Source organism: Polyodon spathula, unplaced genomic scaffold, assembly GCF_017654505.1.
Source record: "Polyodon spathula isolate WHYD16114869_AA unplaced genomic scaffold, ASM1765450v1 scaffolds_1737, whole genome shotgun sequence".
NCBI classification, from domain to species: domain Eukaryota; kingdom Metazoa; phylum Chordata; class Actinopteri; order Acipenseriformes; family Polyodontidae; genus Polyodon; species Polyodon spathula.
In genome coordinates, this window is record NW_024473213.1 from 4392 (window position 1) to 25000 (window position 20609).

A 20609-nucleotide genomic window follows, 5' to 3' on the forward strand; every position below is an offset into this window, starting at 1 on the left:
ATCAATTGCTCCCGAGTCCAGACTGAGTCACTGAACATTGCATTGAATCCCAATGGGCTGGCACGCTGTCGGAACGCTGGCGCGCCGCGGGCGGTCTGGAACTCCACGCGGGTCACCGTGTTCCGGGATTCAAAGCCCGTCCCCACCTCCCTCCCCAGCGTGATTATCGAGGTGAAACTAGAAGAGAGACCCGGGTCAGGCAGGCCGGTTCTGAGATCAGTCAGCCGATCGGAAATGGAGTGTTCATAAATGTTCTTTAGAATAAAACAGACCCACGCAAATTAAAAAAAATAACAGGCTACCTTTTAAACATTTATTTAAAAATAACTCTGTACACACTTTATACAAATGAACCCTGGGTCCAGACGAGACACTGAAGGGTTAACGAGGCTTCGGCCCACAGCAGGAGAGAACCATTATATACACAGAACAATACAAGAACAAAATTAGAATGCTGTCTCGCTTCTGAAGAAGTCTCTATCAGTTCTGAACCCCAGGACTGGGTGCAGCAGCAGCAGGGCTAGTGGGAGAGTTTTGAACTGTGTTTAGACTGCAGGCAGCCCCTTCCTCCTCCTCCTCCTCTGGTGGGCTCTCGGCGCCCCGCTGCGTGCGCGCTGTCGTGTTTCTCTCTCACTCCACACACAGGTCAAACTGCTCTGCAGCATCGAACTCTGCGTTCATCTGAGCGGCCAGACAGTCCAGCTCTGACATCTGAGAGGAGAAACATGAAATCAACAGAGATTACAGAACAGACCCCCTCTATGTGCTTTACAATGCTTCCCTATGCTTTACCAGACCTCTCTGTGCTTTACAATGCTTCCCTGTGCTTTACCAGACCTCTCTGTGCTTTCCAATGCTTCCCTATGCTTTACCAGACCTCTCTGCTTTACAATGCTTCCCTATGCTTTACCAGACCTCTCTGTGCTTTACAATCCTTCCCTGTGCTTTACCAGACCTCTCTGTGCTTTACAATGCTTCCCTATGCTTTACCAGACCTTTGTGCTTTGCAATGCTTCCCTATGCTTTACCAGACCTCTCCGTGCTTTACAATCCTTCCCTGTGCTTTATTACAGGGAATAGCAGTGTGATCCAGTCGTGGTTTCACTAGGAGTTTAATAATAAGACACACTGGGGGCTGATCAAGCTGGTGGTGAAACCTTCACAGTGTGTATCATCCCTCCCTCCCCTCTCACCTGGATCTGCTCCACTCTCTTCCTCCTCCTCCTCTTCTCCTTCACCAGCGCCACTCCTGGGATGTCGAAGTCTCGCTCCGCGGCTGGGGGACTCGTCCTGGAGACTCCAGCGCCGCCCCCCTCGGGCAGACTGCAGCCCCCGCCCCTCACAGGGGAGACCCCGCACAGCCCCCCGAATCCAAACAGGGAGAGCCTGTCGGGCCGGGGAGCCAGGGGGGAGCCCGCGGGGGGGCCGTCGCTCAGGCGGCTGTAGGACCGCCTGGCTTTTTTGGACCAGACCAGGTCGGGCTGGTGTTGGGGGTCCTCGTTCGGGGGTACCCCGGCTCCGCTGGGGCAGGAGGCAACGGGGGACAGGGTGTTTTCGGAGGGGGGGTTGTTGCAGGATGATTTTCGGATGCTGGTGTTCAAGGCGTCTCTTCGATTCCTGACCGGAGAGTGTTTTTCTGAATTCTTTATGTTTTGGGAGGAGGAGGAGGAGGGGGAGGAGGAGGAAGGGCGTCGGACTGTGTTTTCTTTGTCTGCTTCTCCAGACAGCGAAGAGCCCTGAGAGAGAGAGAGAGAGAGAGAGAGAGAGAGAGAGAGAGACAGAAGCAGAGGCAGAGAGAGGGAGGGAGAGAGAGAAATAAATGCCCAGACATGACAAGCAGAGCCTGCAGAATAACGATTGTCCGGGCGGAGCTCTCCACAGACGAGGGGGGCCCGACCACACCTAGGGGGGGGGGGGGGGGCTGATTCAGCGTTCAGAGTGAATTCAGAAACAGCTGCTCGGGTTTGTGTGGATCTCTGTTCTCCGCAGAGTCTCAGAAAAGCAGCGATCCTCACAAACCCCAGCAGCTGTTTCTGAATTCGCTCTGAACGCTGAATCAGCCCCCCCCGATCCACGCCGGCCCCCCTCGTCTGCAGATAATCCATTTGTGCAGCAAATAATTTTATTCGAAGAGGAAAGCAGCGATAACATTATAAAACTAGCGACCAAGAAAGAAAGAAAGAGAGAAAGAGGGTTAAGTTTGGATTTGAGCCGGTGTCTCACCCTGGGGCTGCGACGAACCTGAGGGGGAGCAGCACTCGCCTGCAAAAACAACAACAAACAAACAAACAAGAACGAGATGAAAAACAAACACGTGAATTAAAAACAAACGCGAATGTTTGGGGAAAGCGCTGCTGTAGAGGATCCAGGTTCGGAGGCACACACACAGCCAATCGCTGGCCCTCCAGCACGCAGAGCCCGCCTGACACTCACCTGGGTTTTCCTGGGAATAATCTTCCGTGCCGTGACGGATGTCTTGGGAGGAGCGGGAGCCTTGAGGAAGGGAAAGGGAACGGAGTTACATTCTATCAGCTCCGCGGGCAAACGAAACAGGGCTGGGAATCAGACAGCAGAGTCGCCCAGTCCAGGATTCACTGCCAGCTTGATCAGCCCCCCCCCCCGTGTGTCTAGCTAACAAGCTCAGGTGTGTCTGATTATTAAACTCCTAGTGAAAGCAGGACTGGATCACACTGCTGTGCAGCGGGAGTCTGATTATTAAACTCCTAGTGAAAGCAGGACTGGATCACACTGCTGTGCAGCGGGAGTCTGATTATTAAACTCCTAGTGAAAGCAGGACTGGATCACACTGCTGTGCAGCGGGAGTCTGATTATTAAACTCCTAGTGAAAGCAGGACTGGATCACACTGCTGTAGATCCTGTAGATAGTTAGACAGATAGATAGTGTAGATAGATAGATAGATACTGTAGATAGATAGATAGATACTGTAGATAGATACTGTAGATAGATAGATACTGTAGATAGATAGATAGATAGATACTGTAGATAGATAGATACTGTAGATAGATAGATACTGTAGATAGATAGATACTGTAGATAGATACTGTAGATAGATAGATACTGTAGATAGATAGATGGCATTTCTGCTCCCCCTCCCCACCCCACCCCGATCAAAATAAAGCAGCTGCCCTTTCCTACTTCACTCCTCAGCGGCTCCCGGGGCTTCTTGTCCGGCACGGATTTCCGCTCGGATCTTCGTCTCACCGGAAGACTGGAATCTGCAGTTAACAATTAACAATTAATAACAACAATGGCAATGGCAATGCTAATGCTGATAATAGCGCTGCTGATAACGCGGTGATAGTATCTCACTCTGCTCCTCTCCACTCCGCGCCGCCTGTTTTCCTGGGGGGCTCATTCTCGCTCGCTGTTAAAGAAACGCGTTTTTATTCCCTTTTAACGGACTCCCGCTCGCAAACGCGACCGATCACCGGCGCCTCAAACACCGCTCAGGCGCGCCGCCCCGTCTGCTTGAATTCAGTTTGATGAAGTCAATGAAAAGGCAGCGAGCAGCCGAGCAGCGCGGCGGCGGAAACGCAGACTGCGCTTCAAACCTCCCGCCAGCGCGCAGCGCCGCACAAACGGAAGAGGAGGCGCGGCCCCGCCGCCATGCTGGCGCCGCTTCTACACAGTACCCGGGACGCGCCCCGCACCGCCGGATTCATGCGAGCGCCTGCCTGTGTGCGCAGCTATAATGCAGGCGCGCTGTCTGGTGTCTGTTTGGGTTGGATGCATTTATTTGACAGGGTTAACGTGCACTTGTTCACGTTGCTGACACGTCATGAGATGCAGGTTTATAGAAATCAATAAACACAGAAACAAACAGGCAACAAATATACATATATATCATTTACAGCAGGGCGAGATTTGCAATGGGTGGTTTAAAATAAGTCCCCCGAGTTAATTACAAACCTTACGCCACATTTACATCTCCGTCGATCATCAATTTACTTTAAAAACAATTTCCAAGAAAAAACAAAACAAAAACTTCATCTTGGTGAGGGGCGTGTGAAGACTGTTCCGCCATCTTGGTGAATGGCGTGAGGGCTGGCTCCGCCATTTTGGCGAGGGGCGTGTGAATAGTTTTTCCGCCATTTTGGTGAGGGGCGTGTGAAGATTTTTTTTCCCGCCATTTTGGTGAGGGGCATGTGAAGATTTTTCCCGCCATTTTGGTGAGGGGCGTGGTGTGCTTGTTCCGCCATCTTGGTGAGGGGCGTGGTGTGCTTGTTCCGCCATCTTGGTGAGGGGCGCTGGTGCCATTTTGGCGAGGGGCGTGTTAGTTTTTCCGCCATTTTGGTGAGGGGCGTGTGAAGATTTTTTTCCCGCCATTTTGGTGAGGGGCGTGGTGTGCTTGTTCCGCCATCTTGGTGAGGGGCGTGGTGTGCTTGTTCCGCCATCTTGGTGAGTGGCGGGTGAAGATTGTTCCGCCATACTAGTGAGGGGCAAAACAAGCCCCTCCCCCTTTGTGAGACGTCACCGGCGGCGACCTTCCCTGCAGAGACGTGGCAGCAGCAGAGCGACCCGGCAGAGAGTTGGTGATCCGGATTATTATTGATTGTATTAAATACCGAGCCGAGCCGAGCCGAGCCGGGCCGGGTTTACAGGCACGCTTATATTCGCATTACATTTCACAAGCTTGCTTTTTTTTTGTTTTTATTGTTGGTTGTTTTTCTCCCGGTGTAACCCTTGTGTTGATATGTCAGTGACGTGTTGTTGTATTATTGTTGTGTTTTTGTTTCTTTGTTAATGTTGTTTCAGTTTTATTGGAAGCGGCTCTACGCGTGAAGCCCTTAGAGAATATCAAGTGAAATTTGATTTGAGTGCATTCTAGTTACTATATAGATAGATAGGTGTGGGGCGAGTTTAATATGGTTTAATGTTGTTTAATGTATCTCTCTCTGTCTCTCTCGTGTTTTTTTTCTTGTATTTGCTCATCTTCAGCGCCCCCAGTGATCATGGGTCTGTGTAAATGCCCCAAGAGGAAAGTGACCAATATCTTCTGCTTTGAGCACAGAGTGAATGTGTGTGAGCACTGCCTGGTCTCCAACCATGCAAAGGTGAGTCACAGTAACAACAATACTATTATCATCATCATTATTAATATTATTATTATTATAATACCAGGAGGTTCAAATCCCAGATCAGCCACTGACTCCCCATGTGTGTGTGTGTGTGTGTGTGTGTGTGTGTGTGTGTGTGATCCTGAGCGAGTCGCTTCACCTCCTTGTGCTCCGTCCTTCGGATGAGACGCAAAACGAACGAGGTCCTATTGGAAGAGACTCTGCAGCAGCAGCAGCGGTTGTTGATGAAGCAGAGTTCACCCTCCTAGTCTCTGCGAGTCTCTCTGGATAGAAGCCTCTGCTGAATGACTCATTAATAATACTAATAATAGAGGAGTATTAGAATACTGAGCTTAAGATTGAAATCGGTGGTCAGTTTCCACACACACACACACACACACACACACACACACACACACCTCTGCCCTCACATTAGGGTCAAGGCTAGGAACGTAGAACAATTGCATTTAGGACAATTTATTTCATTTTTCAACAGAGAGAAACAATGAAAAAAAAAAAGGGAGGGATGGTCTGATTCGCTGGGCTGTGAGTAATTTAAGTCTCTCTCCCCCCGGTCTCAGTGCATCGTGCAGTCGTACCTCCAGTGGCTGCAGGACAGTGATTACAATCCCAGCTGCACACTGTGCAGCACAGCGCTAGCAGACAAGGACACCACCAGACTCGTGTGCTATGGTGAGGGGAGTGGGGAGGGGCTGTGAGGAGTGGGAGGGGCTATGGGGGAGTGGGGATGGGCTGTGAAGAGGGGCTATGGGGGGCTGTGGGGAGGGGTTGTATAATACTGTTAATTTCATTCCCTGTCTGATAAGCTCCTCTAGTATCAGTGCTATTGACAGTGATGATGGCAATGTGTTTCAGATGTATTTCACTGGTCCTGTCTCAACGAACTGGCCTCCCAGTTGCCCAGGAACACGGCCCCCGCTGGGTACCAGTGCCCCACCTGCCAGGGACCCGTCTTCCCCGCTGCCAACCTCGTTGGCCCCGTGGCGGCCGCTCTGCGCGAGAAACTCGCCTCCGTCAACTGGGCCCGAGCCGGGCTGGGGCTTCCGCTGGTGAGAGACTGAGACACGCTGAGACACACACACTGAGACACACACACTGAGAGACTGAGACACGCTGAGACACACACACTGAGAGACTGAGACACGCTGAGACACACGCACACACTGAGACACTGAGACACACACACTGAGACACGCACACACACAGAGCCTCTGACTGGTTCTGGTATATTATTGAACGGAGCTGTCTCCCTCAGTTCTTCTCCTTCTCTCCTTTAACATTCAGATCGAGGAACCGGAACCCGCGTCAGAACAGGAGTCACATGACGTCACAGACTACACTGATTGGTCAACTTTCAGCAGTGAGTGCGGTGTATCCACAGGGCTGGGAATCAGACTCCTATTGCACAGCAGTGTGATCCAGTCCAGGTTTCACTGCTGCCAGCTTGATCAGCCCCCAGTGTGTCTAGCTAACAAGCTCAGGTGTGTCTGATTATTAAACTCCTAGTGAAAGCAGGACTGGATCACACTGCTGTGCAGCGGGAGTCTGATTATTAAACTCCTAGTGAAAGCAGGACTGGATCACACTGCTGTGCAGCGGGAGTCTGATTATTAAACTCCTAGTGAAAGCAGGACTGGATCACACCGCTGTGCAGCGGGAGTCTGATTATTAAACTCCTAGTGAAAGCAGGACTGGATCACACCGCTGTGCAGCGGGAGTCTGATTATTAAACTCCTAGTGAAAGCAGGACTGGATCACACTGCTGTGCAGCGGGAGTCTGATTATTAAACTCCTAGTGAAAGCAGGACTGGATCACACTGCTGTGCAGCGGGAGTCTGATTATTAAACTCCTAGTGAAAGCAGGACTGGATCACTCTGCTGTGCAGCGGGAGTCTCATTCCCACCCCTGATATTGTAACCCTAGCGGCTGTTAGTAATACAGACCCAAAATTTGGTGAAGAGTTTCATCTCGCCCTTTCTCAGTCTGGCCTCTCTCTGCTTCCCCACAGCCTCACCCGCTTGCCCCACAGAAGCCCCTTCCCAGTCCTCCCACTTCTCCCATTCCTACAGCTCGAACCCAGTGCCCTGCCAGTCCCAGACGGGCTTCGGGGCTGGGCTGAATAACGGGGGTGTGGAGGAGGGGCACTCCCATGCCAACATGAGCTGCAACACTGCGCTGGGAGACTCTGTCACTCTCCACACAGGTACATGAGTCTGCCTGTCCGTGTGAGACTCTGAGTCTGTCTGTCTCTCTCTCTCTCCTGTCTCCCTGCCTGCCTGCTCTGTCTCTCTCTCTCTCTCTCTCTCTGTGTGTGTCTGTCTCCCTGTCTGTCTCTCGGTCTCTCTCTGTGTGTGTGTCTGTCTCCCTGTCTGTCTCTCTCTCTCTCTCTGTGTGTGTCTGTTTGTCTCTCTGTCTCCCTGTCTGTCTCTCTATCTCTCTCTGTGTGTGTGTCTGTCTCCCTATCTGTCTCTCTCTCTCTCTCTGTGTGTCTGTTTGTCTGTCTCTCTCTCTGTGTAACTCTTCTTGCACGCAGGTCTAGAATGGCAGTCTTGTTTAAGCTGATGGTAGATCATGGAGCCGTGCAGCAGGGCTGCGTTGCGTGCTCTTGTGTCGCGTGTTGCGTGTAACCGAGCCCTCTTCCTCCCGCAGCCTCCTCTCCGCGGAAAGTGTACGACACGCGTGACCCGGGGGGGGCATCAGTGACGCGGATCGATTTCGACGATGACAAGTACAGGAGGAGACCCGCGCTGAGCTGGCTGGCACAGATACTGAAGTAAGAGGAGAGAGACACAGACACAGACAATGCTTCCCTGTGCTTTACTACACCTCTTTGTGCTTTACAATGCTTCCCTATGCTCTACCAGACCTCTCTGTGCTTTACAATGCTTCCCTCTGCTTTACCAGACCTCTCTGTGTTTTACAGTGCTTCCCTATGCTTTACCACACCTCTCTGTGCTTTACAATGCTTCCCTATGCTTTACCAGACCTCTCTGTGCTTTACAATGCTTCCCTCTGCTTTACCAGACCTCTCTGTGTTTTACAATGCTTCCCTATGCTTTACCAGACGTCTCTCTGCTTTACAATGCTTCCCTGTGCTTTACCAGACCTCTCTGTGCTTTACAATGCTTCCCTATGCTTTACCAGACCTCTCTGTGCTTTACAATGCTTCCCTATGCTTTACCAGACCTCTCTGTGCTTTACAATGCTTCCCTATGCTTTACCAGACCTCTCTGTGCTTTACAATGCTTCCCTATACTTTACCAGACCTCTCTGTGTTTACAATGCTGTCCCTGTGCTGTGTCTCGCTGTGCTGTTGCTGTGGCTCTCTTGTTTTTTGGGGGTGTCCTGTAATGGTTCTGTTCCTCAGGAGCCGCTCCGGGTCGAAGCGGACCCCACTCTCTCTGAAGCAGAGAGTCTTCTTCCTCCTGGTTCTCGGGGCGATCGGGTTCTGCACCCTCATCATCGTCATGTCCAAACTGGGGCGCGCCTCGGCCGAGAACGACCCCAACCTGAACCCGCTGCTGAACCCCAACATCCGCGTGGGGCAGGAGTAACGAACAGCGCCCCCCCCACCCTCCCCTCGCCCCTCGCTCTGAACCCCGGGGTATCAGAGTTGGGGCGAGACTAACTACACCCGCGAGTGTGAACCCCCAGATCAGAAGAGGGGAGAGTGTAATTCACAGCAGCCTTCGGTCTGAGCCGCAGCGTCTCTGTCGGGGGGTGCGCTGAGTCCGGGGTGCTGCCTGTGCTCTCTGGCAGCGGGGCTGGCTGCTGACTCTCGCTCGCATCGGCTTGAAGTTTTTCTTTTTGTTTTGTTCTTGTTGTTGGCTGGTGTGTCACACAGCCTGCCGTGGCGTCAGTGGGGGCCTTTGTGATGTTCCCTGGATATTTCAGGGGGGGGGCTCTCTCTCTCAGACGAACCAATCAAAAAACAGCCAGATGCTATGGACTGAATAAGTAATTAAAAAATAACATTCTTTATTCAAAATGATTATTATTATTATTATTATTATTATTATTATATTAATAATAACAGTGCTACAATGACATTTTTTTCTATTCATTTTTTTTCTTTTCTTTTGAGTTTTTTTTTTTTTTTTCTTCCTCCTATAATGTATGTTATTATTATTATTATTATTATCATTATTATTCCAATCTGTATATTAACCTGTAAATATGTGTTGTTTTTTTCTCTTTTTTTGTAGTTTAGTAATTTGCTGGCATCTAGTTTGCAGTAAATGGTCAGAGAGGGGGATAGAGGAGAGGAGGAGAGAGGGGAGGGGGAGAGGAGAGAGGAGGAGAGGAGGAGAGAGAGAGGGGGAGAGAGAGGGAGGAGGGGTTCAGCTTATTGTATATATGGTATTTTGAGAAGGAGGGGGTGGGAGATGATGAGGGGAGAGGAGGAGAGGGGGGAGATGAGGGAGAGGGGGAGAGGAGAGGGGGGAGATGAGAGGGAGGAGGGGTTCAGCTTATTGTATATATGGTATTTTGAGAAGGAGGGGGTGGGAGATGATGAGGGGTTCAGCTTATTGGGGAGAGGTAGAGGAGAGGGGGAGATGAGATGAGGAGGGGAGAGAGAGGGAGGAGGGGTTCAGCTTATTGTATATATGGTATTTTGAGAAGGAGGGGGTGGGAGATGATGAGGGGAGAGGAGAGGAGAGGGGGAGATGAGATGAGGAGGGGAGAGAGAGGGAGGAGGGGTTCAGCTTATTGTATATATGGTATTTTGAGAAGGAGGGGGTGGGAGATGATGAGGGGAGAGGAGAGGGGGAGATGAGATGAGGAGGGGAGAGAGAGGGAGGAGGGGTTCAGCTTATTGTATATATGGTATTTTGAGAAGGAGGGGGGTGGGAGATGATGAGGGGAGAGGAGAGGAGAGGGGGAGATGAGATGAGGAGGGGAGAGAGAGGGAGGAGGGGTTCAGCTTATTGTATATATGGTATTTTGAGAAGGAGGGGGTGGGAGATGATGAGGGGAGAGGAGAGGAGAGGGGGAGATGAGATGAGGAGGGGAGAGAGAGGGAGGAGGGGTTCAGCTTATTGTATATATGGTATTTTGAGAAGGAGGGGGTGGGAGATGATGAGGGGAGAGGAGAGGTTCAGGGAGATGAGATGAGGAGGGGAGAGAGAGGGAGGAGGGGTTCAGCTTATTGTATATATGGTATTTTGAGAAGGAGGGGGTGGGAGATGATGAGGGGAGGGAGGAGGGGTTCAGCTTATTGTATATTTTGAGAAGCTGCCTCTAGTCCTGCTGGCTCTGTGCTTTATTCCACTCGGCTGTGCTTTGACTGCAGGAGCCTGAGTGAGGGCGGCTGGAGCCTCTCCCCTCTCCTCTCCCCTCCCCTCTCCTGGAGTTTTCAATCTGCTTTAAAATGACGTCATCAATATGTATTGATCTGCTGTAAGATTTATTCTGCTGAAAAAAAAAATGATAAAAGAAACAGAGGTTTTAATGGATAAATCATTTTGCACTTTATTGAAGTGTCAGTTTGTGTGGTTTTTAATTTCAAAATGGAACAGAGACACACTGACACACTGAGAGACAGACAGACAGACAGACAGACAGAGAGAGAGAGAGAGACACTGCTACACACTCGGATACACAGACAGACAGACAGACACACTGATACACGGACGCCCCCCCCACGTTACAGCTAACGAAGTTTGGCATCCATCATTTATACAGCGTGTCACAGTTCAGGTCAACTTTTAATTTTGTATCTGTTATTGTTTCTCATGATTGTTTATGGATTCATAGCATATTTCAATAATAAAAAGTCTGTGAAGTATTCTAAAGAAGCATAGGGAGGATTGTGGACCGGGTCGCTCCGGGACTGACAGCACCTCAGTACAGCTCCGCTCGGTACTGGATCACAACAAACTCAAACGAGAAGCGAGCCAAGAACAGCGTGAGATTCAGACCTGGAAATGAATGAAGCAGGATCCCGTTATTATTATTATTATTATTATTATTATTATTATTATTATTAATGAGTCAACGATGATTCCTCAGCAGAGGCTTTTATCCAGAGAGACTTGCAGAGACTAGGAGGGTGAACTCTGCTTCATCAACAACCACTGCTGCTGAGCTGCAGAGTCTCTTCCAATACGGGAACCAACGTTCCCGAGCTGCTGCTGCAGAGTCTCTTCCAATAGGACCTCGTTCGTTTCGCGTCTCGTCTGAAGGACGCTGTGCAAGGGGAGTGACACTGCAGAGCCAGTCTGAGACTGTGCAAGGGGTCACAGTCCTGTATTTTCTACTCCACACGCCCCCCCCCCCCCCCCCCCCCCCCCCAGCCCCCTTGCCCCCCCCCCCCCCCCCCCACCCCCCCCCCCACCCCCCCCCCCCCCCCCCCCCCCCCCCCCCCCCCCCCACCCCCCCCACCCCCCCCCCACCCCCCCTCCCCCCCCCCCCACCCCCCCCCCCCCCCCCCCCCCCCCCCCCCCCCCCCAGCAGTACTTGCAGGTTGATACGAAGGCCACAGCGCTCAGCCTCCGGGCCCCAGTCTGCAGGGAGTACACCCAGCCCAGCAGAGACAGGTAGAAACTCATTACATGGGACAGCTGCAGGGAGACAAGAGAGGGAATGGGGGGGGGGGGCTTTACAATGCTTTACCAGACCTCTCTGCTTTACAGTGCTTCTCTATGCTTTACCAGACCTCTCTGTGCTTTACAATGCTTCCCTATGCTTTACCAGACCTCTCTGTGCTTTACAATGCTTCCCTATGCTTTACCAGACCTCTCTGTGCTTTACAATGCTTCCCTATGCTTTACCAGACCTCTCTGTGCTTTACAATGCTTCCCTATGCTTTACCAGACCTCTCTGTGCTTTACAATGCTTCTCTATGCTTTGGCCCACCTCTCTGTGCTTTACAATGCTTCTCTATGCTTTGGCAGACCTCTCTGTGCTTTCCCATGCTGTCACTGTGCTGTATCACACTGTGCTGTGTTTTTTGTTAAACTGTTACAAGGCTCAGTTTACCCTGTAGAGCGCCGCTCCTTACCATAAGCATGACGGTGTAGTTGTGACTCGATCCCTCTGCTGTCTGTGCAGCGGAGTGCAGGGTGAGATCGCTCATGAGGACCCCGAAGTGCAGCATGAGCAGGGACAGGGACAGCCCGGTGTAGACGTCTTTCTTCGGCAGCGAGACGGTGAACACCTTCCTCTGACACGCCGCAACCAGAGGGGAGTCGAGCCAAGCACAGGACCGCAACGAGAGCCTTGTGCAGGAGGGCAGACACGGCAGAACCATCGCGGCGAGGCGGAGAGACTGGAGACGAACCAGGGCGCTAATTAAAATGAACAAACAAATTATATATATATAATATTATATATATATATATATATATATATATATAACACATTGCATATGCAAATAGATAACAGAAGGTTGAAATGATACTTACTGGTTTAACTGGTTTGTACGGGGCAAACTGGTTTTGTAGAAAGTCCTCTTTCACCCACCCACTTAGCCACAAAGTGTACTACTGTCCAACACCGGTCCACTGTTGTCATGGCAGCGTCACCCAACGGTGACAGGTCGACGGGTGACATCATAATGCACATTCTGGGGCATTCCTTGTGACGTAGCGGCAGGACTACGTCACAGCCCAGCAGTGTGGTGCGCCTGTCAATCATTTGAGACGGATTAATATACGGTTATATCTATATGCAACTTGCAATAATCTAAGAATTTGCAATAATAATAATAATAATAATAATAATAATAATAATAATAATAGTGGTGATGATGATGATAATAATAATAATAGTGATGATGATAATAATAATAATAGTGATGATGATAATAATAATAATAGTGATGATGATAATAATAATAATAGTGATGATGATGATGATGATAATAATAATAGTGATGATGATAATAATAAATAATGATGATGATGATAATAATAATATGATAATAATAATAGTGAGTGATGATGATAATAATAATAATAGTGATGATGATAATAATAATAATAGTGATGATGATAATAATAATAATAGTGATGATGATAATAATAATAGTAGTGATGATGATAATAATAATAATAATTTTATCAGCCAGTGTTTTTAAGCAGCGCTTCTGCTCGGAGACGCATCTCTTCAACATAACTTTATCGATTGGCACTGGCGCACAGCGCCTCGTTCTGCGCATGCGGACTCGTCGCAGGCCGGGTCGCCGCTCCCAGGCGCTTTATTGTCCCGGTTTGTTTCCTGTGAAGATGTCGGGAGCGGTTCCGGACCCCCCGGCCGCCCCCGGTTCCGACCCGGCTCGCAAGCGCAGGGCTCACGGCATGCTGAAGCTGTACTACGGGATCAACGAGGAGGAGAAACCGGGGGAGAAGCGAGACCCGCTGGATCCGTGCGACATCAACGCAGCCCGCTTCGAACCGGAGCTCTATCTGAACAAGGTGAAGAATAGATCAAAACAGGAATAAGAACAAGAAGAATCATAAAACAAGAACAGCAAGAACAGCAAGAACAGGAATAATAATAATAAGAAGAAGAAGCAGTGGTGTGTGTGTGTGTGTGTCTCTCTGTCTCTGTCTCTGTGTCAGTGTGTGTGTGTGTGTGTGTGTGTGTGTGTGTGTGTGTGTGTGTGTGTGTGTGTGTGTGTGTGTGTGTGTGTGTGTGTGTCTCTGTGTGTTCTCTGTGTGTGTGTGTGTGTGTGTCTGTGTGTCTGTGTCTCTGTGTGTGTGTGTGTGTGTGTGTGTGTGTGTGTGTCTGTGTGTAATCTGACAGTGACAACACACACACTAGATAGAGACAGTCTCTGTCTCAGAGTCACAGAGACACACAGGCTGTGTGTGTGTGTGTGTCTGTGTGTAATATCTCTGCGTCTCTGTGTGTCAGTGTGTGTAATCTCTCTCTCTCTCTCTCCCTTTCTCTGTCTCTCTGTCTCTGTGCTCAGCTGCGGAAGGACTCCTCTCTGGCTGAGCTGATGGATCAGGAGTCTGGGATGGTGAAGCAGATCCGCTCCCTGGACAGTGACATGCAGACGCTGGTGTATGAGAACTACAACAAGTTCATCTCTGCCACTGGTGAGAGCGGGACCGGCTGGGGGGCGTGGATCCTAAGAAAAGTAAAACCATAGTAAAACATACCCCCCCCCCCTCCACCCCCCTCTCTCTTTCTCTCCCAGACACGATCCGGAAGATGAAGAATGATTTTAAGAAGATGGAGGATGAGATGGACTGCCTGGCCGCCAACATGGCTGCGATCACAGAGTTCAGCGCTCGGATCAGCGGGACCCTGCAGGGGCAGCACCAGCAGATCACCAAGCTGTCCGGTACGAGAGAGACACAATTCAGCAGCGACAGCACCCCTCTCTGAGAGACACAATGCTGCCCTCTGCTCTACCACACCTCTCTGTGCTTTACAATGCTTCCCTGTGCTTTACCAGACCTCTCTGTGCTTTACAATGCTGTTCCCTATGCTTTACCAGACCTCTCTGTGCTTTACAATGCTTCCCTATGCTTTACCAGACCTCTCTGTGCTTTACAATGCTTCCCTGTGCTTTACCAGACCTCTCTGTGCTTTACAATGCTTCCCTATGCTTTACCAGACCTCTCTGTGCTTCACAATGCTTCCCTATGCTTTACCAGACCTCTCTGTGCTTTACAATGCTTCCCTATGCTTTACCAGACCTCTCTGTGCTTTACAATGCTTCCCTGCGGAAGGACTCCTCTCTGGCTGAGCTGATGGATCAGGAGTCTGGGATGGTGAAGCAGATCCGCTCCCTGGACAGTGACAATGCAGACGCTGGTCTCTGTGCTACAACAATGCATCTCTGCCACTGGTGCTTTACCAGACCTCTGGGGTGCGTGGATTAAGAAAAGTAAAACCATAGTAAAACATACCCCCCCCCCCCTCCACCCCCCTGTGTGTGTGGTGTGTTGTGTTCTCTCCCAGTATGGAGCGTGTCGCACCATGTGAAGATGAAGAATGCTGCCTTCTCTCTGCCCCCCCCCCCCTGCAGGACTGCACACTCTGCTGAGGATGGCTGCAGTTTCTCTTTGAGCTTCCCGCCAGACTGAACAAGTGCGTCTCTATGGAGGCCTTCCCCCAGGCCGGCAGCACCAGCAGATCACCAAGCTGTCCGGCACCAGAGACCCACATCATGGCTCAGCTGCACCAGCACCCCTCTCTGAGAGACACAATGCTTCCCTAATGCTTTACCAGACCTCTCTGTGCTTTACAATGCTTCCCTATGCTTTACCAGACCTCTCTGTGCTTTACAATGCTTCCCTATGCTTTACCAGACCTCTCTGTGCTTTACAATGCTTCCCTATGCTTTACCAGACCTCTCTGTGCTTTACAATGCTTCCCTATGCTTTACCAGACCTCTCTGTGCTTTACAATGCTTCCCTCATGCTAGCCCAGACCTCTCTGCTGCTGCACCCAGTCCTGGGGTTCAGAGCTCCCCTCAATGAAGGGGGGGGGTTCTTCTATCTGCAGGAGTTTGAGCATGTTAGAAACCACACTGACCCGCTGCTGCTGCACCCTGCCTGTCTCTCTGCCCCCCCCCCCCTGCAGGAGTGCACACTCTGCTGAGGAAGCTGCAGTTTCTCTTTGAGCTTCCCGCCAGACTGAACAAGTGCGTCTCTATGGAGGCCTTCCCCCAGGCCGTCACCTACTACACCAAGGCCCGGTCCGTCCTGCACCAGTACCAGAACATGCCCTCCTTCCAGGGCATCCAGAACGACTGCCAGAACATCATGGCTCAGCTGGCCCAGAAACTGCGAGAGAAGTTCCAGTGAGTCCCGGGGCTCATAACTCCCCTCAATGCAGTCTAGTATTATTATTATTAATATTGCAATGATCAGGAGCCAGGAGTTTGAGCAGGGTTAGAAACTCACACTAGCCCTGCTGCTGCTGCACCCAGTCCTGGGGTTCAGAGCTCCCCTCAATGAAGTCTAGTATTATTATTATTAATATTGCAATGATCAGGAGCCAGGAGTTTGAGCAGGGTTAGAAACTCACACTAGCCCCCTGCTGCTGCTGCACCCAGTCCTGGGGTTCAGAGCTCCCCTCAATGAAGTCTAGTATTATTATTATTAATATTGCAATGATCAGGAGCCAGGAGTTTGAGCAGGGTTAGAAACTCACACTAGCCCTGCTGCTGCTGCACCCAGTCCTGGGGTTCAGAGCTCCCCTCAATGAAGTCTAGTATTATTATTATTAATATTGCAATGATCAGGAGCCAGGAGTTTGAGCAGGGTTAGAAACTCACACTAGCCCTGCTGCTGCTGCACCCAGTCCTGGGGTTCAGAGCTCCCCTCAATGAAGTCTAGTATTATTATTATTAATATTGCAATGATCAGGAGCCAGGAGTTTGAGCATTGCTTTACCTCAATAAGTCTTGTTTTGTGACCCCCCCCCCCCCCCCCCCCAAAACAGTGACAGAAGCTCGAGCTCCAGTGAGCTGTCAGAATGCGTGGAACTCCTCCTGCGATTGGACGAGCCAGCTGAAGAGCTCTGTGACAAGTTCCTAAGCCACGCCCAGTCCCGACTGGAGGAGGAGCTAGCGGGACTGGAGGCGGAGCTGGGGGCGGGATCAGACCAGCAGGCCCCTCCCCCTGTCAATACCGGCTCTACAGATATCCTGGAGTTTATAGACAAGGGCTGCAACAACTTTGTGAGCAGCCTGTGTCTGGTGATCGCGTCCTATCAGGACCTTTTCATCAGCTGTGACCGGGGCACGTTAGTGTGAGTATTATTATTATTAACAATCCAATATGTTAACAAGGGAACATTATTCAGCAGCTTTCACTGGACTCTATGAAGCTGAGGGAGTTCATTCTATATAGAGGGGGTGCAATTCAATATGTTAACAAGGGAACATTATTCAGCAGCTTTCACTGGACTCTATGAAGCTGAGGGAGTTTATTCTACATAGAGGGCTGCAATTCAATATGTTAACAAGGGAACATTATTCAGCAGCTTTCACTGGACTCTATGAAGCTGAGGGAGTTCATTCTATATATTGCAATTCAATATGTTAACAAGGGAACATTATTCAGCAGCTTTCACTGGACTCTATGAAGCTGAGGGAGTTCATTCTATATAGAGGGGGTGCAATTCAATATGTTAACAAGGGAACATTATTCAGCAGCTTTCACTGGACTCTATGAAGCTGAGGGAGTTCATTCTATATAGAGGGGGTGCAATTCAATATGTTAACAAGGGAACATTATTCAGCAGCTTTCACTGGACTCTATGAAGCTGAGGGAGTTCATTCTATATAGAGGGGGTGCAATTCAATATGTTAACAAGGGAACATTATTCAGCAGCTTTCACTGGACTCTATGAAGCTGAGGGAGTTCATTCTGTATTGAGCTCCACATGCCGATCTGTTTTCTCCTCGCAGAAGCGGCCGCCTCCAGGACGGGGGTCTGGCCTCGCGGGACGTCCCGCGGATGGCCTCCGGCAAGCTGATGGAGTTCGTGGACAGGCTGTGCGGTCGTTACTTCTCCTTGGTGGAGCAGAGGATCAGCGCGGAGAAAGGCGTTGGCGACAACTCCCTGCTGGTCCGGGCCCTGGACCGGTTCCATCGGCGTCTCCAAGCCGTCTCCAAGGTCCTGCCCGGCTCGGGGGTCCCCGCGCGGGGCACTGAGATCGTGGCGGGGGCCGCCCGCGGGCGCCTCCGGCAGTACCTGGCCGGGCTGAAGAGTTTTTACCTGGACAGCCTGACTGACGTGAGGCAGGCCCTGTCCGCTCCCAGGATCCCCGGGAAGGAGGCTCCGAGCCTGGCTGAGGTTCTGGGCGGCCTCTCCTCCGCGGTTCTGAACCAGGTTAAGTCCGTGTTGGCCTACGTGCATCTCTTCACAGCCAAGGACGTGAGCTTCGCCAGCAAGGCGTACTTCAGGGTGAGACGACCTTGTTGTTGTTATTGTTGATGATAAATGAATGCAGAGGCTTTTCTCCAGAGCGGCTGTTATGCTGTGTGGCGCTTTGAGATGTTTCACAGGAGAGGCGGGTGTAAAAATAAAATAGATTTTATTGATACGTTTTGTAAAGAAAGTCTGAGTCGTTACATCCCTGTACGATTCCAAGCTCTCTTTCTAAACGCCTCTCTCCTCCCCCCCCCTCCTCTCAGGGTGAGTTCTGCAGTCAGGGAGTGCGTGAGGGTCTGGTCGTCGGCTTCATCCAGTTCGTCTGCCAGTCTTCTCAGCAGTTCTGCGAGAGCGTGGGGGAGAAAGGAGCCCCCTCCACCCCCCCCGCCCTCCTCCTGCTCCTGTCCCGTCTCTGCCTGGACTACGAGAGCTCCACCATCAGCTACATCCTCACGCTGGCTGACGAGCAGTTCCTGGGGCAGGTGGGGTCTGGCGGGGGCTCTGCTGCCAGCCGGTGGCTCGTGTTCTAGGGGCTCTTGTTATATTTTTAATATATATTTATTTTTCAAATTCAAATGTTCTTTCTTGGAGTGAATATATTGCAGTATTGCCAAAGCATTTCTACACACTAGTTGAATATGTGATTTCTATCTCTCTCTCCCCTCTCCTCTCTCCTCACCCTTTCTCTCTCTCCCCTCTCTTCTCTCTCTCCCCTCTCCTCTCTCTCTCCTTTCTCCTCTCCCCTCTCCTCTCTCCCTCTCTCTCTCTCTCTCTCCCCTCCCTCTCTCCTCTCCCTTCTCTCTCTCTCTCTCCTCTCCTCTCTCTCCTCCCCCCCCTCTCTCTCTCTCTCTCTCTCTCTCCTCTCTCTCTCCTCTCTCTCTCTCTCCTCTCTCTCTCTCTCTCTCTCTCCTCCCTCTCTCTCTCTCTCCCTCTCTCTCTCTCCTCTCTCTCTCCCCCCTCTCTCTCTCTCTCTCTCTCTCCCCTCTCTCTCTCTCTCTCTCCTCTCCTCTCTCTCTCTCTCTCCTCTCTCTCTCTCCTCCCCCTCTCTCTCTCTCTCCTCTCTCTCTCTCTCTCTCTCTCTCCTCTCCTCTCTCTCTCTCTCTCTCTCTCTCTCTGTCTCTCTCAGGACCAGTCCCCCCTCACCCCAGTGTCAGTGCTGTGTGCTGATGCACGGGAGGCTGCACAGCGGCTCCTCAATCACTATGTGAAGCTGCAGGGGCTGATCGTGTCTCAGATGCTGCGGAAGAGCGTGGAGACGCGGGACTGGATCAACACCATCGAGCCACGCAACGTGCGCGCCGTCATGAAGAGAGTGGTGGAGGACACGACCGCCATCGACGTCATCCTCTTCTCGTCCCTCTCATCCTCTCGGGTCTCTTCCTCGCTCTTCTGCCTCCTCAGGACCATCCCCCTCTCACACCAGGTCAGTGCTGGGCACGGGAGGCTTGCACAGGCTCCTCATCACTATGTGAAGCTGCAGGTGCTGATTCTCATGCTGCGGAAGAGCATTGGAGACAGCGTGGAACGGGATCACACCAATCGAGCCACCTCAACGTGCGCGCCGTCCTGAATAGATGGTGGAGACACGAACCGCCATCGACGTGCAGCGAGGGGCGGGGCTGGGGCTGGGGGCGGGGCCGGGGGCGGGGCAGAGGTCTAGGGTTCCAGTTTTAATTTTTTTGGTTCTAGTTGAGTTGTTAGTTTAGTTTAGACTGGGTGTGGGTTCAGTTCAGTTTGCAGTCTGTGATTCTCTCTCTCTCTCTCTCTGTGCAGGTGGGGCTGCTCTATGAGGAGGGGGTGAGGAAGGCTCAGAGCAGCGACTCCAGCAAGAGAACCTTCTCAGTGTACAGCTCCAGACAACAACAGCGCTACGCACCCAGCTACACACCCAGGTACACAACCAGCTACACAACACACCCAGGTACACACCCAGCTACACACCTTGTCTTTGACGCTCTTCTTGTCGCCCCCCCCCCCCCCCCCCCCCCCCCCCCCCCCCCCCCCCCCCCCAATGGACCAGCAACCCAGCAACCTCCTGAGCAACATCCAGAAACTCTTCTCTGAGAGAATCGACATCTTCAGCACCGTGGAGTTCAACAAGGTGAGGGGAGGGGAGGGGGGACGGGGACCGGGACCTGGAACGGGAGCCTGATTCCCACCCCTGTGCTGAGAAGCCCAGCTCCACAGCGCCAGAGCCTGATTCCTGCTGAACCTCCTCCCGTCCTGCAGGTGTCAGTGCTCACCGGCATCATCAAGATCAGCCTGAAGACGCTGCTGGAGTGCGTGCGGCTGCGATCCTTCGGGTGCTTCGGGCTGCAGCAGATCCAGGTGGACTGCCACTACCTGCAGCTCTACCTGTGGCGCTTCGTCACGGACGAGAACGTGGTCCACTCCCTGCTGGACGAGATCGTAGCCAGCGCCGCCCACCGCTGCCTCGACCCCGCCCCCATGGAACAGAGCGTCATCGAGGTCATCTGCGAGAGGGGCTAGGGGTCGGGGGGGTCGCACAGGGTCAGGGTCGCTGTGCTCTGTGTATGGTTTCAGTCGTGTGTCGTATCTCTGTGTGTTTTATTGAGAAACTAAAAACAAGAAGTTAAAACATCTGCAGCTGAAAATGACAAAAATAAATCGATTTAAGAGATTTTTTTGCACTTTTTTTTTTTTTA

General features: G+C 51.4%; 4 protein-coding genes across 8 annotated transcripts; 2 read left to right on the forward strand and 2 right to left on the reverse strand.

Annotated features, from left to right (window-relative positions):
• Nucleotides 1-299: 299 nt before the first annotated feature.
• Nucleotides 300-4204, reverse strand: cdca5 (cell division cycle associated 5). Of its 2 annotated transcripts, XM_041243416.1 has the most exons (6): nucleotides 3332-4198; nucleotides 3158-3237; nucleotides 2434-2493; nucleotides 2224-2262; nucleotides 1194-1736; nucleotides 300-711 (listed from the first exon to the last, which is right to left on the reverse strand). In XM_041243416.1, the coding sequence occupies exons 1-6, from the start codon at nucleotides 3375-3377 to the stop codon at nucleotides 631-633; spliced, it is 849 nt and encodes a 282-aa protein (XP_041099350.1). In that variant the 5' UTR covers nucleotides 3378-4198; the 3' UTR covers nucleotides 300-630. The 2 variants fall into 2 exon arrangements, with proteins under 2 accessions (XP_041099350.1, XP_041099351.1); XM_041243417.1 differs by lacking the exon at nucleotides 2224-2262 and having other exon boundaries at nucleotides 3332-4204.
• Nucleotides 4205-4493: 289 nt separating this feature from the next.
• On the forward strand, nucleotides 4494-9092 carry zfpl1 (zinc finger protein-like 1). 2 transcript variants are annotated; one of them, XM_041243423.1, is made up of 8 exons: nucleotides 4494-4623; nucleotides 4961-5076; nucleotides 5661-5772; nucleotides 5956-6149; nucleotides 6385-6460; nucleotides 7110-7304; nucleotides 7751-7874; nucleotides 8469-9092. In XM_041243423.1, the coding sequence occupies exons 2-8, from the start codon at nucleotides 4975-4977 to the stop codon at nucleotides 8653-8655; spliced, it is 990 nt and encodes a 329-aa protein (XP_041099357.1). In that variant the 5' UTR covers nucleotides 4494-4623; nucleotides 4961-4974; the 3' UTR covers nucleotides 8656-9092. The 2 variants fall into 2 exon arrangements, with proteins under 2 accessions (XP_041099357.1, XP_041099356.1); XM_041243422.1 differs by having other exon boundaries at nucleotides 4494-5076.
• Nucleotides 9093-10667: 1575 nt separating this feature from the next.
• On the reverse strand, nucleotides 10668-12821 carry LOC121310130 (transmembrane protein 262-like). 3 transcript variants are annotated; one of them, XM_041243420.1, is made up of 4 exons: nucleotides 12508-12821; nucleotides 12105-12371; nucleotides 11565-11664; nucleotides 10668-11022 (listed from the first exon to the last, which is right to left on the reverse strand). In XM_041243420.1, exons 2-4 carry the CDS (start codon nucleotides 12351-12353, stop codon nucleotides 10946-10948), a joined length of 426 nt encoding a protein of 141 aa, XP_041099354.1. In that variant the 5' UTR covers nucleotides 12354-12371; nucleotides 12508-12821; the 3' UTR covers nucleotides 10668-10945. The 3 variants fall into 3 exon arrangements, 2 of the variants coding, with proteins under 2 accessions (XP_041099354.1, XP_041099353.1); XM_041243419.1 differs by having other exon boundaries at nucleotides 12105-12390; XR_005948735.1 differs by lacking the exon at nucleotides 11565-11664 and having other exon boundaries at nucleotides 12105-12390.
• Nucleotides 12822-13168: 347 nt separating this feature from the next.
• vps51 (VPS51 subunit of GARP complex) lies at nucleotides 13169-20584 on the forward strand. Its single transcript, XM_041243418.1, has 11 exons — nucleotides 13169-13518; nucleotides 14019-14148; nucleotides 14250-14396; nucleotides 15644-15863; nucleotides 16508-16816; nucleotides 17478-17976; nucleotides 18207-18425; nucleotides 19070-19282; nucleotides 19711-19835; nucleotides 19948-20044; nucleotides 20173-20584. Exons 1-11 carry the CDS (start codon nucleotides 13261-13263, stop codon nucleotides 20431-20433), a joined length of 2478 nt encoding a protein of 825 aa, XP_041099352.1. The 5' UTR covers nucleotides 13169-13260; the 3' UTR covers nucleotides 20434-20584.
• The last annotated feature ends 25 nt before the right edge of the window (nucleotides 20585-20609 follow it).

What these genes read in the sequence shown, in the direction of transcription:
- cdca5 (XM_041243416.1), bottom strand. Translation starts at nt 3,377, where the DNA reads ATGAGCCCCCCAGGAAAACAGGCGGCGCGGAGTGGAGAGGAGCAGA. An exon ending in GGGAGCCGCTGAGGAGTGAA is followed by an intron (nt 2,494 to 3,157) that starts GTAGGAAAGGGC and finishes CCCTTCCTCAAG; the next exon opens with GCTCCCGCTCCTCCCAAGAC. An exon ending in AGGTTCGTCGCAGCCCCAGG is followed by an intron (nt 1,737 to 2,223) that starts GTGAGACACCGG and finishes TCTCTCTCTCAG; the next exon opens with GGCTCTTCGCTGTCTGGAGA.
- zfpl1 (XM_041243422.1), top strand. Translation starts at nt 4,906, where the DNA reads ATGTATCTCTCTCTGTCTCTCTCGTGTTTTTTTTCTTGTATTTGCTCA. An exon ending in TGGTCTCCAACCATGCAAAG is followed by an intron (nt 5,077 to 5,660) that starts GTGAGTCACAGT and finishes CCCCGGTCTCAG; the next exon opens with TGCATCGTGCAGTCGTACCT. An exon ending in TGATTGGTCAACTTTCAGCA is followed by an intron (nt 6,461 to 7,109) that starts GTGAGTGCGGTG and finishes GCTTCCCCACAG; the next exon opens with CCTCACCCGCTTGCCCCACA.
- LOC121310130 (XM_041243420.1), bottom strand. Translation starts at nt 12,353, where the DNA reads ATGGTTCTGCCGTGTCTGCCCTCCTGCACAAGGCTCTCGTTGCGGTCC. An exon ending in ACTACACCGTCATGCTTATG is followed by an intron (nt 11,665 to 12,104) that starts GTAAGGAGCGGC and finishes GTCTCCCTGCAG; the next exon opens with CTGTCCCATGTAATGAGTTT. An exon ending in TGTGGCCTTCGTATCAACCT is followed by an intron (nt 11,023 to 11,564) that starts GCAAGTACTGCT and finishes ATTCATTTCCAG; the next exon opens with GTCTGAATCTCACGCTGTTC.
- vps51 (XM_041243418.1), top strand. Translation starts at nt 13,261, where the DNA reads ATGCGGACTCGTCGCAGGCCGGGTCGCCGCTCCCAGGCGCTTTATTGT. An exon ending in CGGAGCTCTATCTGAACAAG is followed by an intron (nt 13,519 to 14,018) that starts GTGAAGAATAGA and finishes CTCTGTGCTCAG; the next exon opens with CTGCGGAAGGACTCCTCTCT. An exon ending in TGTGACCGGGGCACGTTAGT is followed by an intron (nt 16,817 to 17,477) that starts GTGAGTATTATT and finishes TTCTCCTCGCAG; the next exon opens with AAGCGGCCGCCTCCAGGACG.